Source organism: Cervus canadensis, chromosome 24 (genome assembly GCF_019320065.1).
Source record: "Cervus canadensis isolate Bull #8, Minnesota chromosome 24, ASM1932006v1, whole genome shotgun sequence".
Classification (NCBI taxonomy): domain Eukaryota; kingdom Metazoa; phylum Chordata; class Mammalia; order Artiodactyla; family Cervidae; genus Cervus; species Cervus canadensis.
Window position 1 is genome coordinate 4,395,566 of NC_057409.1, and position 16,143 is coordinate 4,411,708.

Consider the following 16,143-nt stretch of genomic DNA (forward strand, 5'->3'; position numbering starts at 1 on the left):
CTGACGCAAAAAACCAACTCAATGAAAAAGACCCTGATGCAGGGAAAGATTGACGGCAGGAAAAGAAGGGGGCAACCGAGGATGAAATGGCTGGATGGCATCACTGACTAAATGGATATGAGTCTGAGCAAATTCAGGGAGATAGTAAAGGACAGGGAAGCCTGGCATGCTGCAGTCCATGGGGTCGCAAAGAGTCAGACACAACTGAGCGACTGAACTGAACTGATGAAAAGATAATTATACATATATCCATACAATAGATACTATTAAGCAACAAAAACATGCTAAGAAAAGTAAGTCTTATATGAAATACTGAGAACGGGCAAATCTGTCAGAGACAGAAAGAAGATCAATGGTTGTCGAGGCCTGGTGTGGGGCTTCCCAAGTGGCTCAGACAATAAAGAATCTGCCTGCAATGCAGAAGTAAGATACAGGGGTTTGATCCCTGCATCGGGAAGAACCCCTAAAGAAAGGAAGGGCAACCAACACCAGTATTCTTGCTTGGAGAATCCCGTGGACAGAGGAGCCTGGCGGGCTACAGCCCACAGGGTTGCAAAGAGTCAGACACAGCTGAAGCAACATAGCACAAACATGAGAACAAGAGCTGGGGTGTTGGGGAGTAACAGGCTAACGAAGCACACAGGCTTTCTTTAGGGGGTGATGAAAATGTCCCCAAATTGACTTTGGTGAGGACTGTACAACTCTGAATATGCCAAGATCCAATAACTGTACATTTTAAATGGGTGAATTATACGATATTCAAATGTTGTCTCAATAAAGACAAGAGACAAACACAGAATCTAGAGCTGAGGAAGCAAACTGGGTAGTAATGGGAAAGATGATGATTTTCACACGGGAACCGATGTAAAAGGACCAATTTGAGAAGTAACAATTTTAATCAAGAGCGACAGAAATAAGTTATGATTTCTACATGCAATACATCACAGTATCCAAAGGAATCAACAGGAAAGTTACAAAGATTCAGGTCTAAGTGCAGGAAAAGACAAGGCAGATCTAGACGTATTTTATGCTATTCACCTAACATGAACTTCGGATCACTGGCTTTGGTGACACCAATAACAGACTCTATATTCAAAATTTCTATCTTAGTTACTATTCATTTTGTTCCCATCTATTCTTCTTCCACTGACTTCCCTGGTGGCTCAGTGGTGAAGAATCCACCTGCCAAGCAGGAGACGCAGGTTTGATCCCTGGGTTGGGAAAATTCCCTGGAGAAGGGAATGGCAACCGACTCCAGTACTTCTTTTTTTTTCATTTATTTTTATTAGTTGGAGGCTAATTACTTTACAATATTGTAGTGGTTTCTGCCATACACTGACATGAATCAGCCATGGATTTACCCGTGTTCTCCATCCTGATCCCCCCTCCCCATCCCATCCCTCTGGTTTTCCCAGTTCATCAGCCCCGAGCACTTGTCTCATGCATCCAACCTGGGCTAGTGATCTGTTTCACCCTTGATAGTATACTTGGTTCAATGATCTTCTATCAAAACATCCCACCCTCGCCTTCTCCCACAGAATCCAAAAGTCTGTTCTGTACATCTGTGTCTCTTTTTCTGTTTTGCATATAGGGTTATCGTTACCATCTTTCAAAATTCCATATATATGCGTTAGTATACTGTATTGGTGTTTATCTTTCTGGCTTACTTCACTCTGTATAATGGGCTCCCGTTTCATCCATCTCATTAGAACTGATTCAAATGAATTCTTTTTAATGGCTGAGTAATATTCCATTGTGTATATGTACCACAGTTTTCTTATCCATTCATCTGCTGATGGGCATCTAGGTTGCTTCCATGTCCTGGCTATTATAAACAGTGCTGCGATGAACATTGGGGTGCACGTGTCTCTTTCAGATCTAGTTTCCTCAGTGTGTATGCCCAGGAGTGGGATTGCTGGGTCATATGGCAGTTCTATTTCCAGTTTTTTAAGCAATCTCCACACTGTTCTCCACAGTGGCTGTACTAGTTTGCATTTCCACCAACAGTGTAAGAGGGTTCCCTTTTCTCCACACCCTCTCCAGCATTTATTGCTTGTAGACTTTTGGATAACAGTCATCACTTTTTAACACTTTCTAACACCATACACAAAAATAAACTCAAAATGGATTAAAGATCTAAATGTAAGACCAGAAACTATAAAACTCCTAGAGGAGAACATAGGTAAAACACTCTCCGACATAAATCACAGCAGGATCCTCTATGACCCACCTCCCAGAATATTGGAAATAAAAGCAAAAATAAACAAATGGGATCTAATTAAACTTAAAAGCTTTTGCACAACAAAGGAAACTATAAGCAAGGTGAAATGACAGCCCTCAGAATGGGAGAAAATAACAGCAAGTGAAGCAACAAAGGATTAATCTCAAAAATATACAAGCAACTCCCGCAGCTCAATCCCAGAAAAATAAATGACCTAATCAAAAAATGGGCCAAAGAACTAAACAGACATTTCTCCAAAGAAGACATACAGATGGCTAACACACACATGAAAAGATGCTCAGCATCACTCATTATCAGAGAAATGCAAGTCACTCCAGTATTCTTGCCTGGAGAATCCCATGGTCAGAGGATCGTGGTGGGTTACAGTCCACGGGATCACAAGTGACTCAGACATTATTTAGTGACTGAGCATCCTTCTTCCATGTTAGAAACTGAGGTGCTGAAAATAAAATGGGAGAACACATGACCATACCTAGCTTCAGCTCTATCATTTAATAGATGTGTTACTACAGGCAAATAACTGAAAGAGTCCCACTTTCTTACCTTGTAAAACAGAAATCGTTAAGAGGGATGAATGCAAATTTATAGACACATTTTGGAGAGTGCCTAACAGAGTGCTTGATACACAAAACCTGGAAGCTACTAATATTTCTACCCACAAATTAAACATGAGGTTTATGAAGACCTTTATAGAAACAAATTATTTTCAAAAATAGACAGTTTAACTCACTATCTAGGGTATCTTAATCATGGGTATCATGAGTTTGCATTTGTACATATGTATAAGATCAATAACTATTCTTGGAATACAAAAGCATTAAATTAAGATGAAATAAACGAGTTTTAGGTCATTTTCCATTAGTTATAACATATGAGATTTTATCACTTGAGGCATATGCATGAGATAACAAAGTTCTTAATTCACTTAAATCTGGCTTTGTTGATAACACCCACAAAAACAAATTAGCAAAAAGTACAGAAGAACAAACAACAGATCATGAAACCTCCATCAAAAACAAAACAAAATTAAAATGCAATATTGAATCACTGACTAAAAGAATGACTAATACATTGACTGCCTAGTAAAGTAAATTCCTATATGTTCTGATATATTCCTTAAGGAAACGATTACTGGCTCTAAAAGGGATTCCCATCCTCCTTAGAATTAAATTTTTATTGTTCTTAATATAATTCAGGTTTGGACAATGCAATGAAGAAAATCTTGAGACAAGACTGACAACATACCTAAAACACTACATGTGCATTAGATACAGAGTTTCCCTAAGGTTTTGTTTGTTTTATTTACAGGTCACATGGGAACTCCTGAGAATCTCACGAGAAAGATTCACGGGGATTATCATTCTCCTTTAATATAAGAGTTGGCAAATGTAAATTCTCTTAGCAGTAAAATTGGGAAAAAATTCTGACAGAAAAAGAGTACACAACAAAAAGCAAGAGTTAAGAAGGAAACAGAATTCATAAACAAAAACTGCTCTTTTTCATCTTTAGAGTACGACTTGTTCATCAAGTATCCAAACTGCATGTTCTAAAAATTTGTTTAGTTGTAATGGGACCAAGAACCTAACTATATTGAGAGGAAATGGAAAAAGAAAGACTGTAAAATAAACTGAAACACCACTTACTGAAGCACAGTCAATGGATAATGACAAACCAATGGTAAAAAAAAAAACTGTATTATAGATAACAGAGGTAAGGCCAGAGGAATTAAAAGCAGCTGCCTCTGATGGATAAGAACAGAGGTGAAGAATAGGTTCTTTCTATTCATAAACCCTTCTATATTATTAGCTTTTTAAAAATCATAGGCATTCCACTGCTCTGTTTTCATTAAACAGATGGATAAATGTTAACCAGTTATTTTACAATCATGAAGAAATTAGCAATATAAAGATCAAAATGGCAAGGATGTTAATCACGGTATTATTTATATTATTCATGAAAGCAACAATATAGAAATAACACAAATGTCCATGAACAAATCACTAGTTATATAAATCATAGTACAAAAGTAATATTCTTATTTGCAAACAACTCCATTCCTAAAAGTGCCTTCTTCCCAACACAGCCAAAAGATTAGTTCTGGTATTTAAACACAAATCACGACCCAATAAATGATGTGTAATTCTATCTTGACATGAAATGATGTACATGATATGCTAGGATAAAAATTTAACTTACAAGCATGCATGAACAAAAATCTCCTTTAAGTTACATGTGTACAACTTAAAAGACAGTTTATATGTGTATATTTTATATATGTCTATAAAAGTAAAAAGGGCTTCCCTGGTGGCTCAGACGGTAAAGCGTCTGCCTGCAATGCCTGAACCTGGGTTCGATCCCTGGGTCAGGAAGATCCCCTGGAGAAGGAAATGGCAACCCACTCCAGTATTCTTGCCTGGAAAATCCCATGGATGGTGGAGCCTTGTAGGCTACCATCCACGGCGTCACAAAGAGTCGGACACGACTGAGCGACTTTACTTACTTACTTACTTATAAATGTAAAAAGCAGATGAAGAATTCTCTCCACATGTAAAGGTTTCTCTGGGAAATAATGGCTGATTTTCATTCTCTTTATTTTCTGATTTTTTTTTTTTTTTTTTTTGCAGCTTCATGGTTGGTTTTGGCCAAACTTTTTATTTAGTATTCTGTTGTTGCTTAATACACACTTAAATGCTCTTAATGGGGAGGGGGAAAGGGGAGGTTCTTGTCGGTTTCCAAGGAAATGTCAGAAAGGCAAAATATGGCCAACATTATTCATTTGCTTTTTTCTGGGTTTACTGGGCGAATAGCACTTTCCTGACATATATGCATCTGATCTCAGGTTTTTCATACTGAGAACATTTGAGATTTCAGTTTGAAGACGCTCTGAAATCCTAAGAGTAGCATACCCCGACCACCCTCTAATAGCTAGCTTGTTTATATAGGCAGGAGGATTCATCTCTCCATTTTAGATGACAAGAAATTTTGTGTAAGATAAACTGCTTGCCTCATCATTTACTGGGGAAAATCCTATAGGAAGTGGCCTTTAGGGACACTTTTACTTGGAAGATTACACCACTAGTACACACGTCAAGACTTAAACACATTTAACGTTTCATTTGCTCAAGAACATAAAAATTATGGAAGGGGAACTTAACAGGAAATTTTAAAAAAGTAACACTATCTTTCCTTTTAGTAGTCCTTGGGTAGTTATGATAGAACAGGTTCCACTTTTGTTTGTTTCTTTTAACAGGGATTTTGGTCCAAAGTTGTTTGTTTTTAAGATCTGCTTCTGCCCCCCCCTCTATCACAGATCGACTTCCTCCACGACCACCACCTCTTGGTGCTCCGCGGCTTGAACTGCTGTAGGAATCTCGTGGAGGAGGGTACCCCCTTTCCTTAGAAGAGGGAAGCCCTCTTTCTTGTCTGCCAACCCGATCACGACCACTTGAGTAGAGATCACTTTGGCTGCTTGAGTAACTGTCTCGACTTCCACCATATCCGTCACGTGAGCTGCTGTAATCATCATAGCGACTGCTTCCACCATAAGATGGCGGGGCCCTCGTGTAGGTGGAGCACCACGTGAGTTACCATAACTCTCAAATGAATCTCTGTAGGAACCTCCACTTGGATGATCTGAATAGTCACAATCACAACCATAGCCATCTCTACCACTATAGCCTCTTGATGGATAGTCATCACGTGAACTGGAATGACCATAATCACGGTAAGTATAATCGTTTGGTGGTGGTGCATAATCTCTTGTATCACGAGAACTTGGGTAATCTCTGCTTGAATAGCTGTCTTTAGTAGAATATCCATCATCTCTTGGGGACAAATAAACATCTCTACGAGAGGGCAAGGGCTCCCTTGGAGGTGGACCTCCGTAACTATCTCTTCCACGTGATACAGGAGCTCTTCCTCCCATTCCACTGCTGCTTCGAACTGGTCCTGAAGGGGCCGATCTTTTAGGAGGAGGACCCCCACTTCATGGTGGTGGTCCTCTCTATACTGGAAGTGGTCCCCTGGAAGAACTCACGTTAAAATTCATGGAACAGCCACCATCATCCATGTGCCCTCCATGGGATGGAGGCCCCCTGGTTCCTCCACTTCCTCCTCGAAGACCTGTCAGAGGGCCTCTGCTTCTTGGAGGTGGAGGTGGTCCACGTCTGCCACTTTCAAGTGACGGTTTAGTGGCCTGCTCTACCTTGATGGCTTTTCCATCTAAGGACTTTCCATTCATGTCTCTGGCTACATCCTTAGCATCTGCTGGGCTTTCAAAGGTGACAAAAGCAAATCCTCTAGATTTATTGGTTTCACGATCTTTCATCAAGAGAACGTCCACTATTCGCCCATATTTGCCAAATACTGCTTCATGGGCTGTCTCATTTGTTTCTGTATTGAGGCCACCGATATAGAGCTTTCCTGGACGATCTGCCTCAACCATTTTCCCCCCCTGGTTAAAACTGGAGAGGTGACGACAGTCTCAAGCTCCTACGAGCTCGCCAACAGCGGCTTCCTAGCAGCTCAGCACGCAGGAGGGCGGCCGATCCTGAGAACGGAAGCTGTAAGGTGCTCGCACTACCGTGCAACGAGTGATTTTTTTTCTTAATTGGTATTATTTAGCCAGCAAAAAAGTAAAGCTATGAGTCACTTGTTTAAACATATTTATAACAGTAAAAAAATACAAAATTCCTTGGGGAATGGGTATTTGCACTCTTAAAATACATATTTAGAAAGACTTTTTAATGAGAAGTTGCCGATAATTTTCAGAGGGATATCAAATTGTGGTACACTGATTTCAGAAGTATTTTTTCCTTAAGTACACAGCAAAACAACTGGAAGAAACATGCTAACATGACTGGCATGGCCCTTTAGGTAGCAAGATATGGGTCTTCTTTTCCTGTTATACTTCTGATACTTCTGAGTTTCTTTTTTTTTTTCTCATAGGCACACATAAATTTTATAGTGAGCAAACCTGCTTTTGGAACTCGGCAGTTAGGTTCCCAGACTGGCCTATAAAAGCCCACTGAAGCCAGTGGTGTCGCACAGGGAGACCAGGCTCACGCCATCCTCTCTCGCCCTGCAGCCACCAGGACTACCCACCAAAGTGACGCTCGTTACCTCGTTATTTGAAAGGGACAGGACTTATGGAGTACTTATGAGAAAGCGTGCACATAAGGGGCCATTTCCACATTTATGTATAAATATTACACCATATTATTAATTCTACCAAATCTCATTATTTGCAATATGGCTATTTAGCAGTAAAACCGATTTAGAATATGACTCAGGTGGTCAGTGCTGCCTTACAGTAGTATAAAGGGAGCAGGCCAAGACAGTAAGTAGATTTTTACTTCGTTCATTGCTAATAGTAGCCCAGAGAATGGTCTTAAGCTTCCAAGGTCCTTTTCTGACTCAATATTAAAATGCTAGGCAGTTAGGCATAATGGTCGTGGGGAAAGGAACAGAGTAACGAGAAGTTCTCTATAAGTCCAATCACTTATTAAACTACCTTTACATATAATAAATAACACTCTACATAAGCATAATAAATTAACTTCTTAATTTTTCAAGAAATACATACCTTATAGGCCATTTGCTATCCTTTTTCTCAGAAGAGGAACCACTGAAGACTGACATGAGAAGTGATGGCTTTTATTTGTTCAAGAGTCCCACTACTAACAAAGCTCTTAACTTCCTACCACAGACATGCTTGTGTGTGAGTTGGGAGATGACCAGCATAGATTTAACAACTGCAATGGAAGCAGTCATTTCCCACTGTACAACTTAGGGGCTGTCTTTCTTCTGATCTTCATTTACTGATAATGAACCATTCATTTAACTGAACAAGGTAAGTGAATTCTGCTTTTAAATCCAAGATGAGAACTAGGAACAAACATAAACACAATCTCATTATCAAAGTCACAATATTAAGCTGCTCTGTACACCAAGTAACATGAAACATGTGCTATACGCTTCTATTCTGAGGATGCATCAAAGACCATCACTTTCTAGAAAAAAGTCTGAAACAAGTAACACAAGCAGAGGATAAACTGATTGAAGTTATCTTACAAGTAGGCCTAACAGAATTACTGAAATATCACGGGTTACAAGGACCAACTGTAGAGCCTAGGGAACCCTGCTAAATAAATGCCAGCCTGGATGGAGGGGAATTGGGGGAAGAATGGATATATGTTTATTTATGGTTGAGTCCCTTTGCTGTTCACCCGAAACTATCACGAAATAGTTAACTGGCTATACCCTAATGCAAAAATAAAAAGTTTAAAAAAAAAAGAGCATGGGTTTTTCAGACGGAGACCTGGGTTTAAATTCTGGCTCTACCACACAAAAATTATACAAGCAAATTACCTAAATTCAGTTTCTTTCTCTATAAAAGGAAAAATAAGGAATATCTTGAAGATTCAGTGAAGATGCACTGAACACACTAAATGAGATAAAATACATCACAATGCCTGTTATATAAAAAGTATTCCCAAAGTGGCAGCTATTGTAATATTTCACTGTGCAAAAACACTTAAACTGTTACTTAAAATCCTAGTATTAGGCATATAAGTATAAATCAAACAGTTCTGGGTTCAAAGGATTCCTATTTTGATTTCCATTTTACAAATGGGAAAGGGGAACAGCAGGACTTGCACTAAACCTAAAGCAGTGGTTCTCAGAGTGTTGTCCCTGGGCCAGTGGCATCAGCATGTGGCTACCTGTTGAAATTCATATTTGTAGGCCTCACCCCAGACTTACTGATTTGGAAACTCCAGGCTGGGCCCCACCAGGTGATGCTGATTCACCTGAAGCTTTAAGAAGCGGTGACCTAGATACAACAGTGACAGGGCTTCACCAACATTCACAGCAGCTGGCACGGGACACCTGCTCAGAATGTCCAGCCCACCGAGTCAGGAGACACGCTGCATCACTGCCGAGTGTGACGGTGGAAAGAAAACACTACTATTTATAAATATCGTTAACCCTGAAATGTGCTTTTTTCTCCAATACAAGTTAAAAAAATCACTTTCCTGACTTAACCAACTCATTCCCTTCTTTCCTTTACCCTACATTCCCACCACATTTAATGAACAATTTATATTAGATTATGATATAACTGCACTTTCTTGGAATCCCTGGAAAGTTAGTTATTCCTTCTACTGTACAATTTCACATTTTCCAGACAGCAAGGAACAAACCTCTTTAAATAAGCAAAATTTATTTTTCTCTTGTAACTATTCTGGATGGAAATCTTCAGCACACTGAATACAGTCTGAATTTTTTCTTGATCATACAAATTCATCATTATGAACATCAAATTTTATGCAAAAACATACTTTAAAATAGTGGACTGTCACTAAGCCCAATGTGCACACCTCTCTGCATCTACAATTGCTGTCATGTAGTCAGTTATCTATGACTCTAACTACGAGAGCATTCCTTCCTCTCTTGTAATGAACTCTAATAACCTTAGATGGGCTCCAAAGCTCAAGAGCCAACATTCTGATGCTTTTTTTCTTTGTAGTTTTCCAACTACACAAACATACCTTTTTTCACTTGTATACCTTCTCCTTATCTTTAGAAACTCAATCCATATCTCACCTCTCCTGAGATAAATGTCTCACTGCCCAGTGTCCCTGGCTGAGTTTCAAGCTGCGGCTCCATGCTTGCAAGAATAGCAAGACATTCTCTGCCTACCTCAAATTCAGCATTCATCACACCTGCACTTAAACGATCGATCACTTTCAACTTTCCCACTAAGCTACAGGCATCTTCAAGGCAGACAGCACTGTATCCCTTGTGCTCTGCACAATGCCACACAAGCAGATGCTCCAAAAAAAAAAAAAAAAACACAAAGTCTGATGAATGAACAGGTTAGGGTTTGAAAGAAACCCCTTAAGAAAAGCACAAAGACGTTGGTGCATTGTTAAAGTTTGAGGAGTTTCCTTTTGTTTAGTGTTATTGTTTGATTTTGGCTTTCTTCTCTTCCACTGAAATGTTAAACAATTCCTTTCCTCTAGTTCTTTTAACAGTTCAATTTCTGTGAGTACATTTTGTCTTTCCAGCCAAAGTGTAAGTGAACCCTCTCTACTACATTTTCTCCCACAGAACTTAGCCCAACACATAAAATACATGAAGAAAGAAATCCACCCCAAACTTGGTCTAGGTCAAACTTTTTTGTGTTATATAATTTATTAGCTTCCTCTGAAAACCAATTAGCAATGACCAATGCCTGACCAATATTTGGAAAAATTTTAATGAGATGAAGACTTTCCAGAAAGCTGAAATATTCTCACCCAACCCAGCTCACTATCTGAGTTTAATGAACTTTAATCATACATTTCAGCATTACATCTCTTTCCTTTCCTATGCATGTTTTCACCAATACCAAACTCTCTTAATTGGTCTATAGAAGTTTTTAAATAAATATTTGAAACACAGCCCTAATTAATTTTTCTGATTTGTTTTAGACAGATTAAGTAGGTACTTCCCCCAACAATCCAGTGGTTAAGACTCCACACCTCCAATGCAGGGAGCACGGGTTCGACCCCTGGTAGAGGAATCACAGTCCCTCAAGCTGCCCTGTGTGACCAAAGGAAGGACAGAAAGGTCACTGAACAGACGCTCATTAGGGGACCACTGACCAAAGCTCCCTGCTCCAACCAGACCCCACGGTGACGATCTGCATGAGTTGTCTTACAACAGGAGGGCCTGGTAAAGAAGGTGAAACTAACAAGCTACCACCAACTGGAAGAATTCAGAAAAGGTCAGAAGGAGAAAGGAGATGGCAGTCCATATGTCCTACCAACCTCCCAGAATCCTTGCTGAAATCTATCTTGGCTGAGCGATGCATGCTTCACCAAGAAGGACTCTGAGTCAGAATGACTGGCCAGAGACAAACCCGAAACGAATCCCATCACCAAACAACCTGAGACTGCAAAGCACAAGGCCCAGCAGCTCTCCGGGCCGCGTCGCCCCGCTGCGCTCCGCCCGGGGGCCCATCCACCCTGGAACGGGTCCCCTCTTCCTGCAACATACTGAACAAAAAAGAAAAAAAAGGTACTGCTGATTTAACAATGCTAAGAAGGAACAACATACCTAAGGGTTCGTTGGGATTTGTAAGAGCTAAAGAACTAAACACCCTTCTCTTGAACATTCTGCATTCTACCTGGCAATTAAGCAATCAAAGAATGACACAACAAACAAAGATGCTAATCCTTCACAATCTCTTGCCTGTAAGATTACCCTAACAGCAGAGCGCTTTTAAAAGATTGAAAAAGGAATGATGTGAGTTAAATGTTTCCATGTCTATCTCAACATACAGTAAAAAAAACACCTGTATTCATGCCACCAACTTCACAACAATAATAATTTTGTATCTTGAAATAATGATGTTCCTTGTTTCTTTTTCCTTAAAATAATTACAACTTCATTTACTACACAATTACTTAAGACAGTCCAATTTCCTATGACTCATTTTATTTTAAACTGGCCCCATCAGCTGTTTTTCTCTTAAATAACAGGGCATAAAATACTTTATGAAATGCCCCTATAGAGACTATCTCAGAGTTTAAAGAAACACATTTTGAAAGTTCTCTAACATTAAAGAACTTGATTACTATATCTATTATTTTCTTATTTTAGAAATTCAAAAGCCATTTCTAGCTGATATTTAACAACAGAACATACTTTATATCTTTAAAATTAATCCTTCTTCTGAAGGAGAAAAATCAGTGAATATATATTAAATATTTTAATTAGGTATGTGGTTTAACATTTAATGAGTACATCCACATTAAATATTAATGACAAGGAATCTTAACTTTCATAAATGTCATTACTCAGCAGATACTGAGAGGGAGCAAGATGGATCCAGAATTTTTAATAACAAGGATATAAATGAGCTAAACATATACAAATGCTTTAAAAAAGGGTTACCTCAAGATGGAAAAGTGGGTAAAATCTTAATAAAGTATCTGTCAGTTTAACACACAGTGTACAAAGTAATAAATGAGCTATTTCCGTATATTGAGAATCATGGAAAGAGTACAACATGGCACCCTTGCAAGGGGAAAGTTGGTCTAGACTAGAGCAAGGAATCATACCAAAGTAAAGGCTCTTTAGCCAGGCTCAAAGGATACTTGAACTCTCCTAAACCTGCAGTAAAAACTATTTTCATATGCTCACTGTTCTGCAAAGTAGATCCATAGCTTTCATAGATGATCAAGAGTGCTGGTACCCCCAAAATTGAGTATTGTTATTTATACCTTATGTGAGAGTTCAACAAGAAGAAGGCAGCTTCCCACCCAGTAAAATATAGTACTTCACATGAGCTATAAAGTCAGATAGATGTGTACTCAAATTATGTAGCTTCAGAGAGTTCCATCTCCTTATTTGTGAATGAAGGCTGCTGTAACGACTAAGCAATCCACGGGATGCACAGCAGCCCGCACACCGCCAGGGGCACGGAAACGACTCAACCCCCGTCTGAAACAGGAGATGCAGTCAGGCTCCCCGCACACCTCTGTAATGCGGATTACATATATAACACAAGTGAAGCGCTCAGAGGAGAGCCTGATGCACAGTGAGTGCTGACCGAGTGTCAGTGACGATAAGGAAGAAAATGTTCTATAAAGGATTCTGTCAGTTTCCTCAGGAAGAACTGCTCTGACCAGATGTGTTCAATTTCTATATACCTAGGTATATATACACCTGTGCATTTTCAACTGCATGGAGAGTGGCTGCCCCTAAACCCCACTTGTTAAAGAGTTAACTGTACATGTCATGACTCATTGCATTATAGAGTACAATTCTCATACAACTCAAAAGATTCAACTGGAATATGTTCACCTCTCCCCACCTTCTACTAGTAGACAGTCCAAACTTTCTCCCCATCTGTACTTTATAACTTTCTAGAGTTTAAAATAATGTATTAACCATCTCATCTGATAAAATGAAAACTCTTAAAGATAAGGATCATATTATCTACCACTGTTAACCTAGGTTATCTGGCACAAAAACTTGCACACAGTTATTATTCAATAAATATTTACTTAACTAACTGTCTCAATATCCTTAATAACTCTACCACATCTACTTGTTTAAGCACTGAAAGCAAGCTCCAAGAAGTCACAGGTTTTTCACTTCTATTTATAATGCGGCAGAAAAGTAACTTCAAAAATGTCTTAAATTATTACAACAGTTAGCAATTCTACATTTAAAAAGAGAGGCAATACAGCAAATACTGGGTCTAATTAACATACCTATTTTTAACAAAGACAAAAAATACAGATTTCATAAATATTTAATAATGCTGATTGTGAGATGTATCTAAAGAAAGGAGGCTAATACTAGTGATGGGTAAGAAACGATTTTTTATAAAAATAAAACTTGAAGATATTAGTAAAATATGAGCCAAGGAAGAACAAGAAAATGACGAAACATAATCAATCTAGACTATCTTTTTTTTTTTTAATTTTTCATTTATTTTTATAAGTTAGAGGCTAATTACTTTACAATATTGTAGTGGTTTTTGCCATACATTGACATGAATCAGCCATGGATTTACATGTGTTCCCCGTCCTAATCCCCCCTCCCACCTCCCTCCCCATCCTATCCCTCTGGGTCATCCCAGTGCACCAGCCCCGAGCACTTGTCTCATGCATCCAACCTGGGCTGGCGATCTGTTTCACACTTGATAATATACATGTTTCGATGCTGTTCTCTCAGATCATCCCACCCTCACCTTCTCCCACAGAGTCCAAAAGTCTGTTCTGTACATCTGTGTCTCTTTTTCTGTTTCTCATATAGGGTTATCGTTACCATCTTTCTAAATTCCATATATATGCGTTAGTATACTGTATGGGTGTTTATCTTTCTGGCTTACTTCACTCTGTATAATGGGCTCCAGTTTCATCCATCTCATTAGAACTGATTCAAATGAATTCTTTTTAATGGCTGAGTAATATTCCACAGTGTATATGTACCATAGCTTCCTTATCCATTCGTCTGCTGATGGGGATCTAGGTTGCTTCCATGTCCTGGCTAGTATAAACAGTGCTGCGATGAACATTGGGGTGCACGTGTCTCTTTCAGTTCTGGTTTCCTCGGTGTGTATGCACAGGAGTGGGACTGCTGGGTCTTAAAATTTTTTGTAAAATTCAAGATGATCTTTCAAAGAAATACAAGCCTTAGAATGTGATAATCATACAATCTAGCAATCCTACTTCTGAGTATATATCCAAAGGAAATAAACAAGATATCAAAAAGATATCTGGATTCCTGTATTAACTGCAGCATTATTCACAATAACAAATATATGAAAACCTAAAAGTCTATCACGAGATGTATAGAGAAAGAAGATATTTTTTATATATGTATACATACACACACACACAGTTCAGTTCAGTTGCTCAGTCGTGTCTGACTCTTTGAAACCCCATGAACTGCAGCACGCCAGGCCTCCCTGTCTATCACCAACTCCTGGAGTTTACTCAAACTCATGTCCATTAAGTTGGTGATGCCATCCAACTATCTCACCCTCTATTGTCGCTTTCTCCTCCCGCCTTCAATCTTTCCCAACATCAGGGTCTTTTCAAATGAGTCAGTTCTTCACATCAGGTGGCAAAAGCACTGGACTTTTAGCTTCAGCATCAGTCCTTCCAATGAACACTCAGGACTTGATCTCTTTCAAGGATGGACTGGTTGGATCTTCTTGCTGTCAAAGGGACTCTCAAGAGTCTTCTCTAACACCACAGTTCAAAAGCATCAATTCTTCGGCGCTCAGCTTTCTTCACAGTCCAACTCTCACATCCATACATGACCATGGAAAAACCATAGCCTTGACTAGACAGACCTTTGTTGGCAAACTAATGTCTCTGCTTTTTAATATGCTGTCTAGATTGGTCATAACTTTCCTTTCAAGGAGTAAGCGTCTTTTAATTTCAAGGCTACAGTCATGATCTACAGTGATTTTGGACACACACACAATGTATACAGATTCCACACCAAAAAAAAAGAAACCCTCTTACAACAATAAATGAATTCTTCAAAGTAGCAGGATATAAAGACAATACACAAAAATCAGCTGAATTTCTAAAAACAAATGATGAAGAAAACAATTCCATGTACAACAGCATCAACAAGAATACTTAGGATTAACTTAAAGAAATGAAACACTTGTACAATGAAAACTACAAAACACTGTGGAAAGAAAGTAGACATAAGTAAATGGAAACACATCTCATGTTCATAGATAGGAAAGACTTCATATTGCTAAGATGTCAGTACTAGCCACAGTGATCTACAGATCCAATGCAATTCCTGTCAAAATCGCAACAGATAAAAATAGAAAAATCCATTCTAAAATTTATATGAAATTTCAAGGGACTCCAAACAGACAAAACAATCTTGAAATAGAAGAAGTTGAAGGACTCATGCTTATTGTTTCAAAACTTACTACAAAATTATAGGAATCAAAACAGTGTGCTATTGGCATAAAGATAGGCTATCTATAAAAGAGAATAGAGAGCCCAGAAATAAATACTCACATATATACATTTTCACCAAGAGTGTTAAGATCATTCAATGGGGAAAGAACAGTATTTTCAACAAACAGTGCTCGAAAAACTGAATGTCTACATGCAAAAGTATAAAGTTGGACCTTACACACAACATATACAAAAATTAACTCAAAACAGATCAACGACCTAAATATGAGACCTAAAATAATAAACGCTTAGAAGAAAACTTCAGACAAAAGCTTCACTGCATTGGATCCAGAAATGACTTCTTCGATATGACACCAATGGGATCGGTAACAAAAGAAAAAATAGACAAGTCTTAGCTCATGAAAATTAAAAAAAAAAATTATCTATCAAGACATTACCAACAGAGTA

General features: G+C 38.6%; 2 protein-coding genes across 25 annotated transcripts in view; both read right to left on the reverse strand.

Moving 5' to 3' along the window:
* The window catches only part of EIF4G3 (eukaryotic translation initiation factor 4 gamma 3), a 343,267-nt gene that overhangs the window by 231,004 nt on the left and 96,120 nt on the right, over positions 1–16,143 (reverse strand). The gene's annotated exons all lie outside the window — the stretch shown is intronic.
* Positions 5,397–13,658, reverse strand: LOC122426172 (RNA-binding motif protein, X chromosome-like). Its single transcript, XM_043444867.1, is given in 1 exon segment — positions 5,397–13,658. A coding segment is annotated over 1 exon segment (1,140 nt). The 5' UTR covers positions 6,687–13,658; the 3' UTR covers positions 5,397–5,546.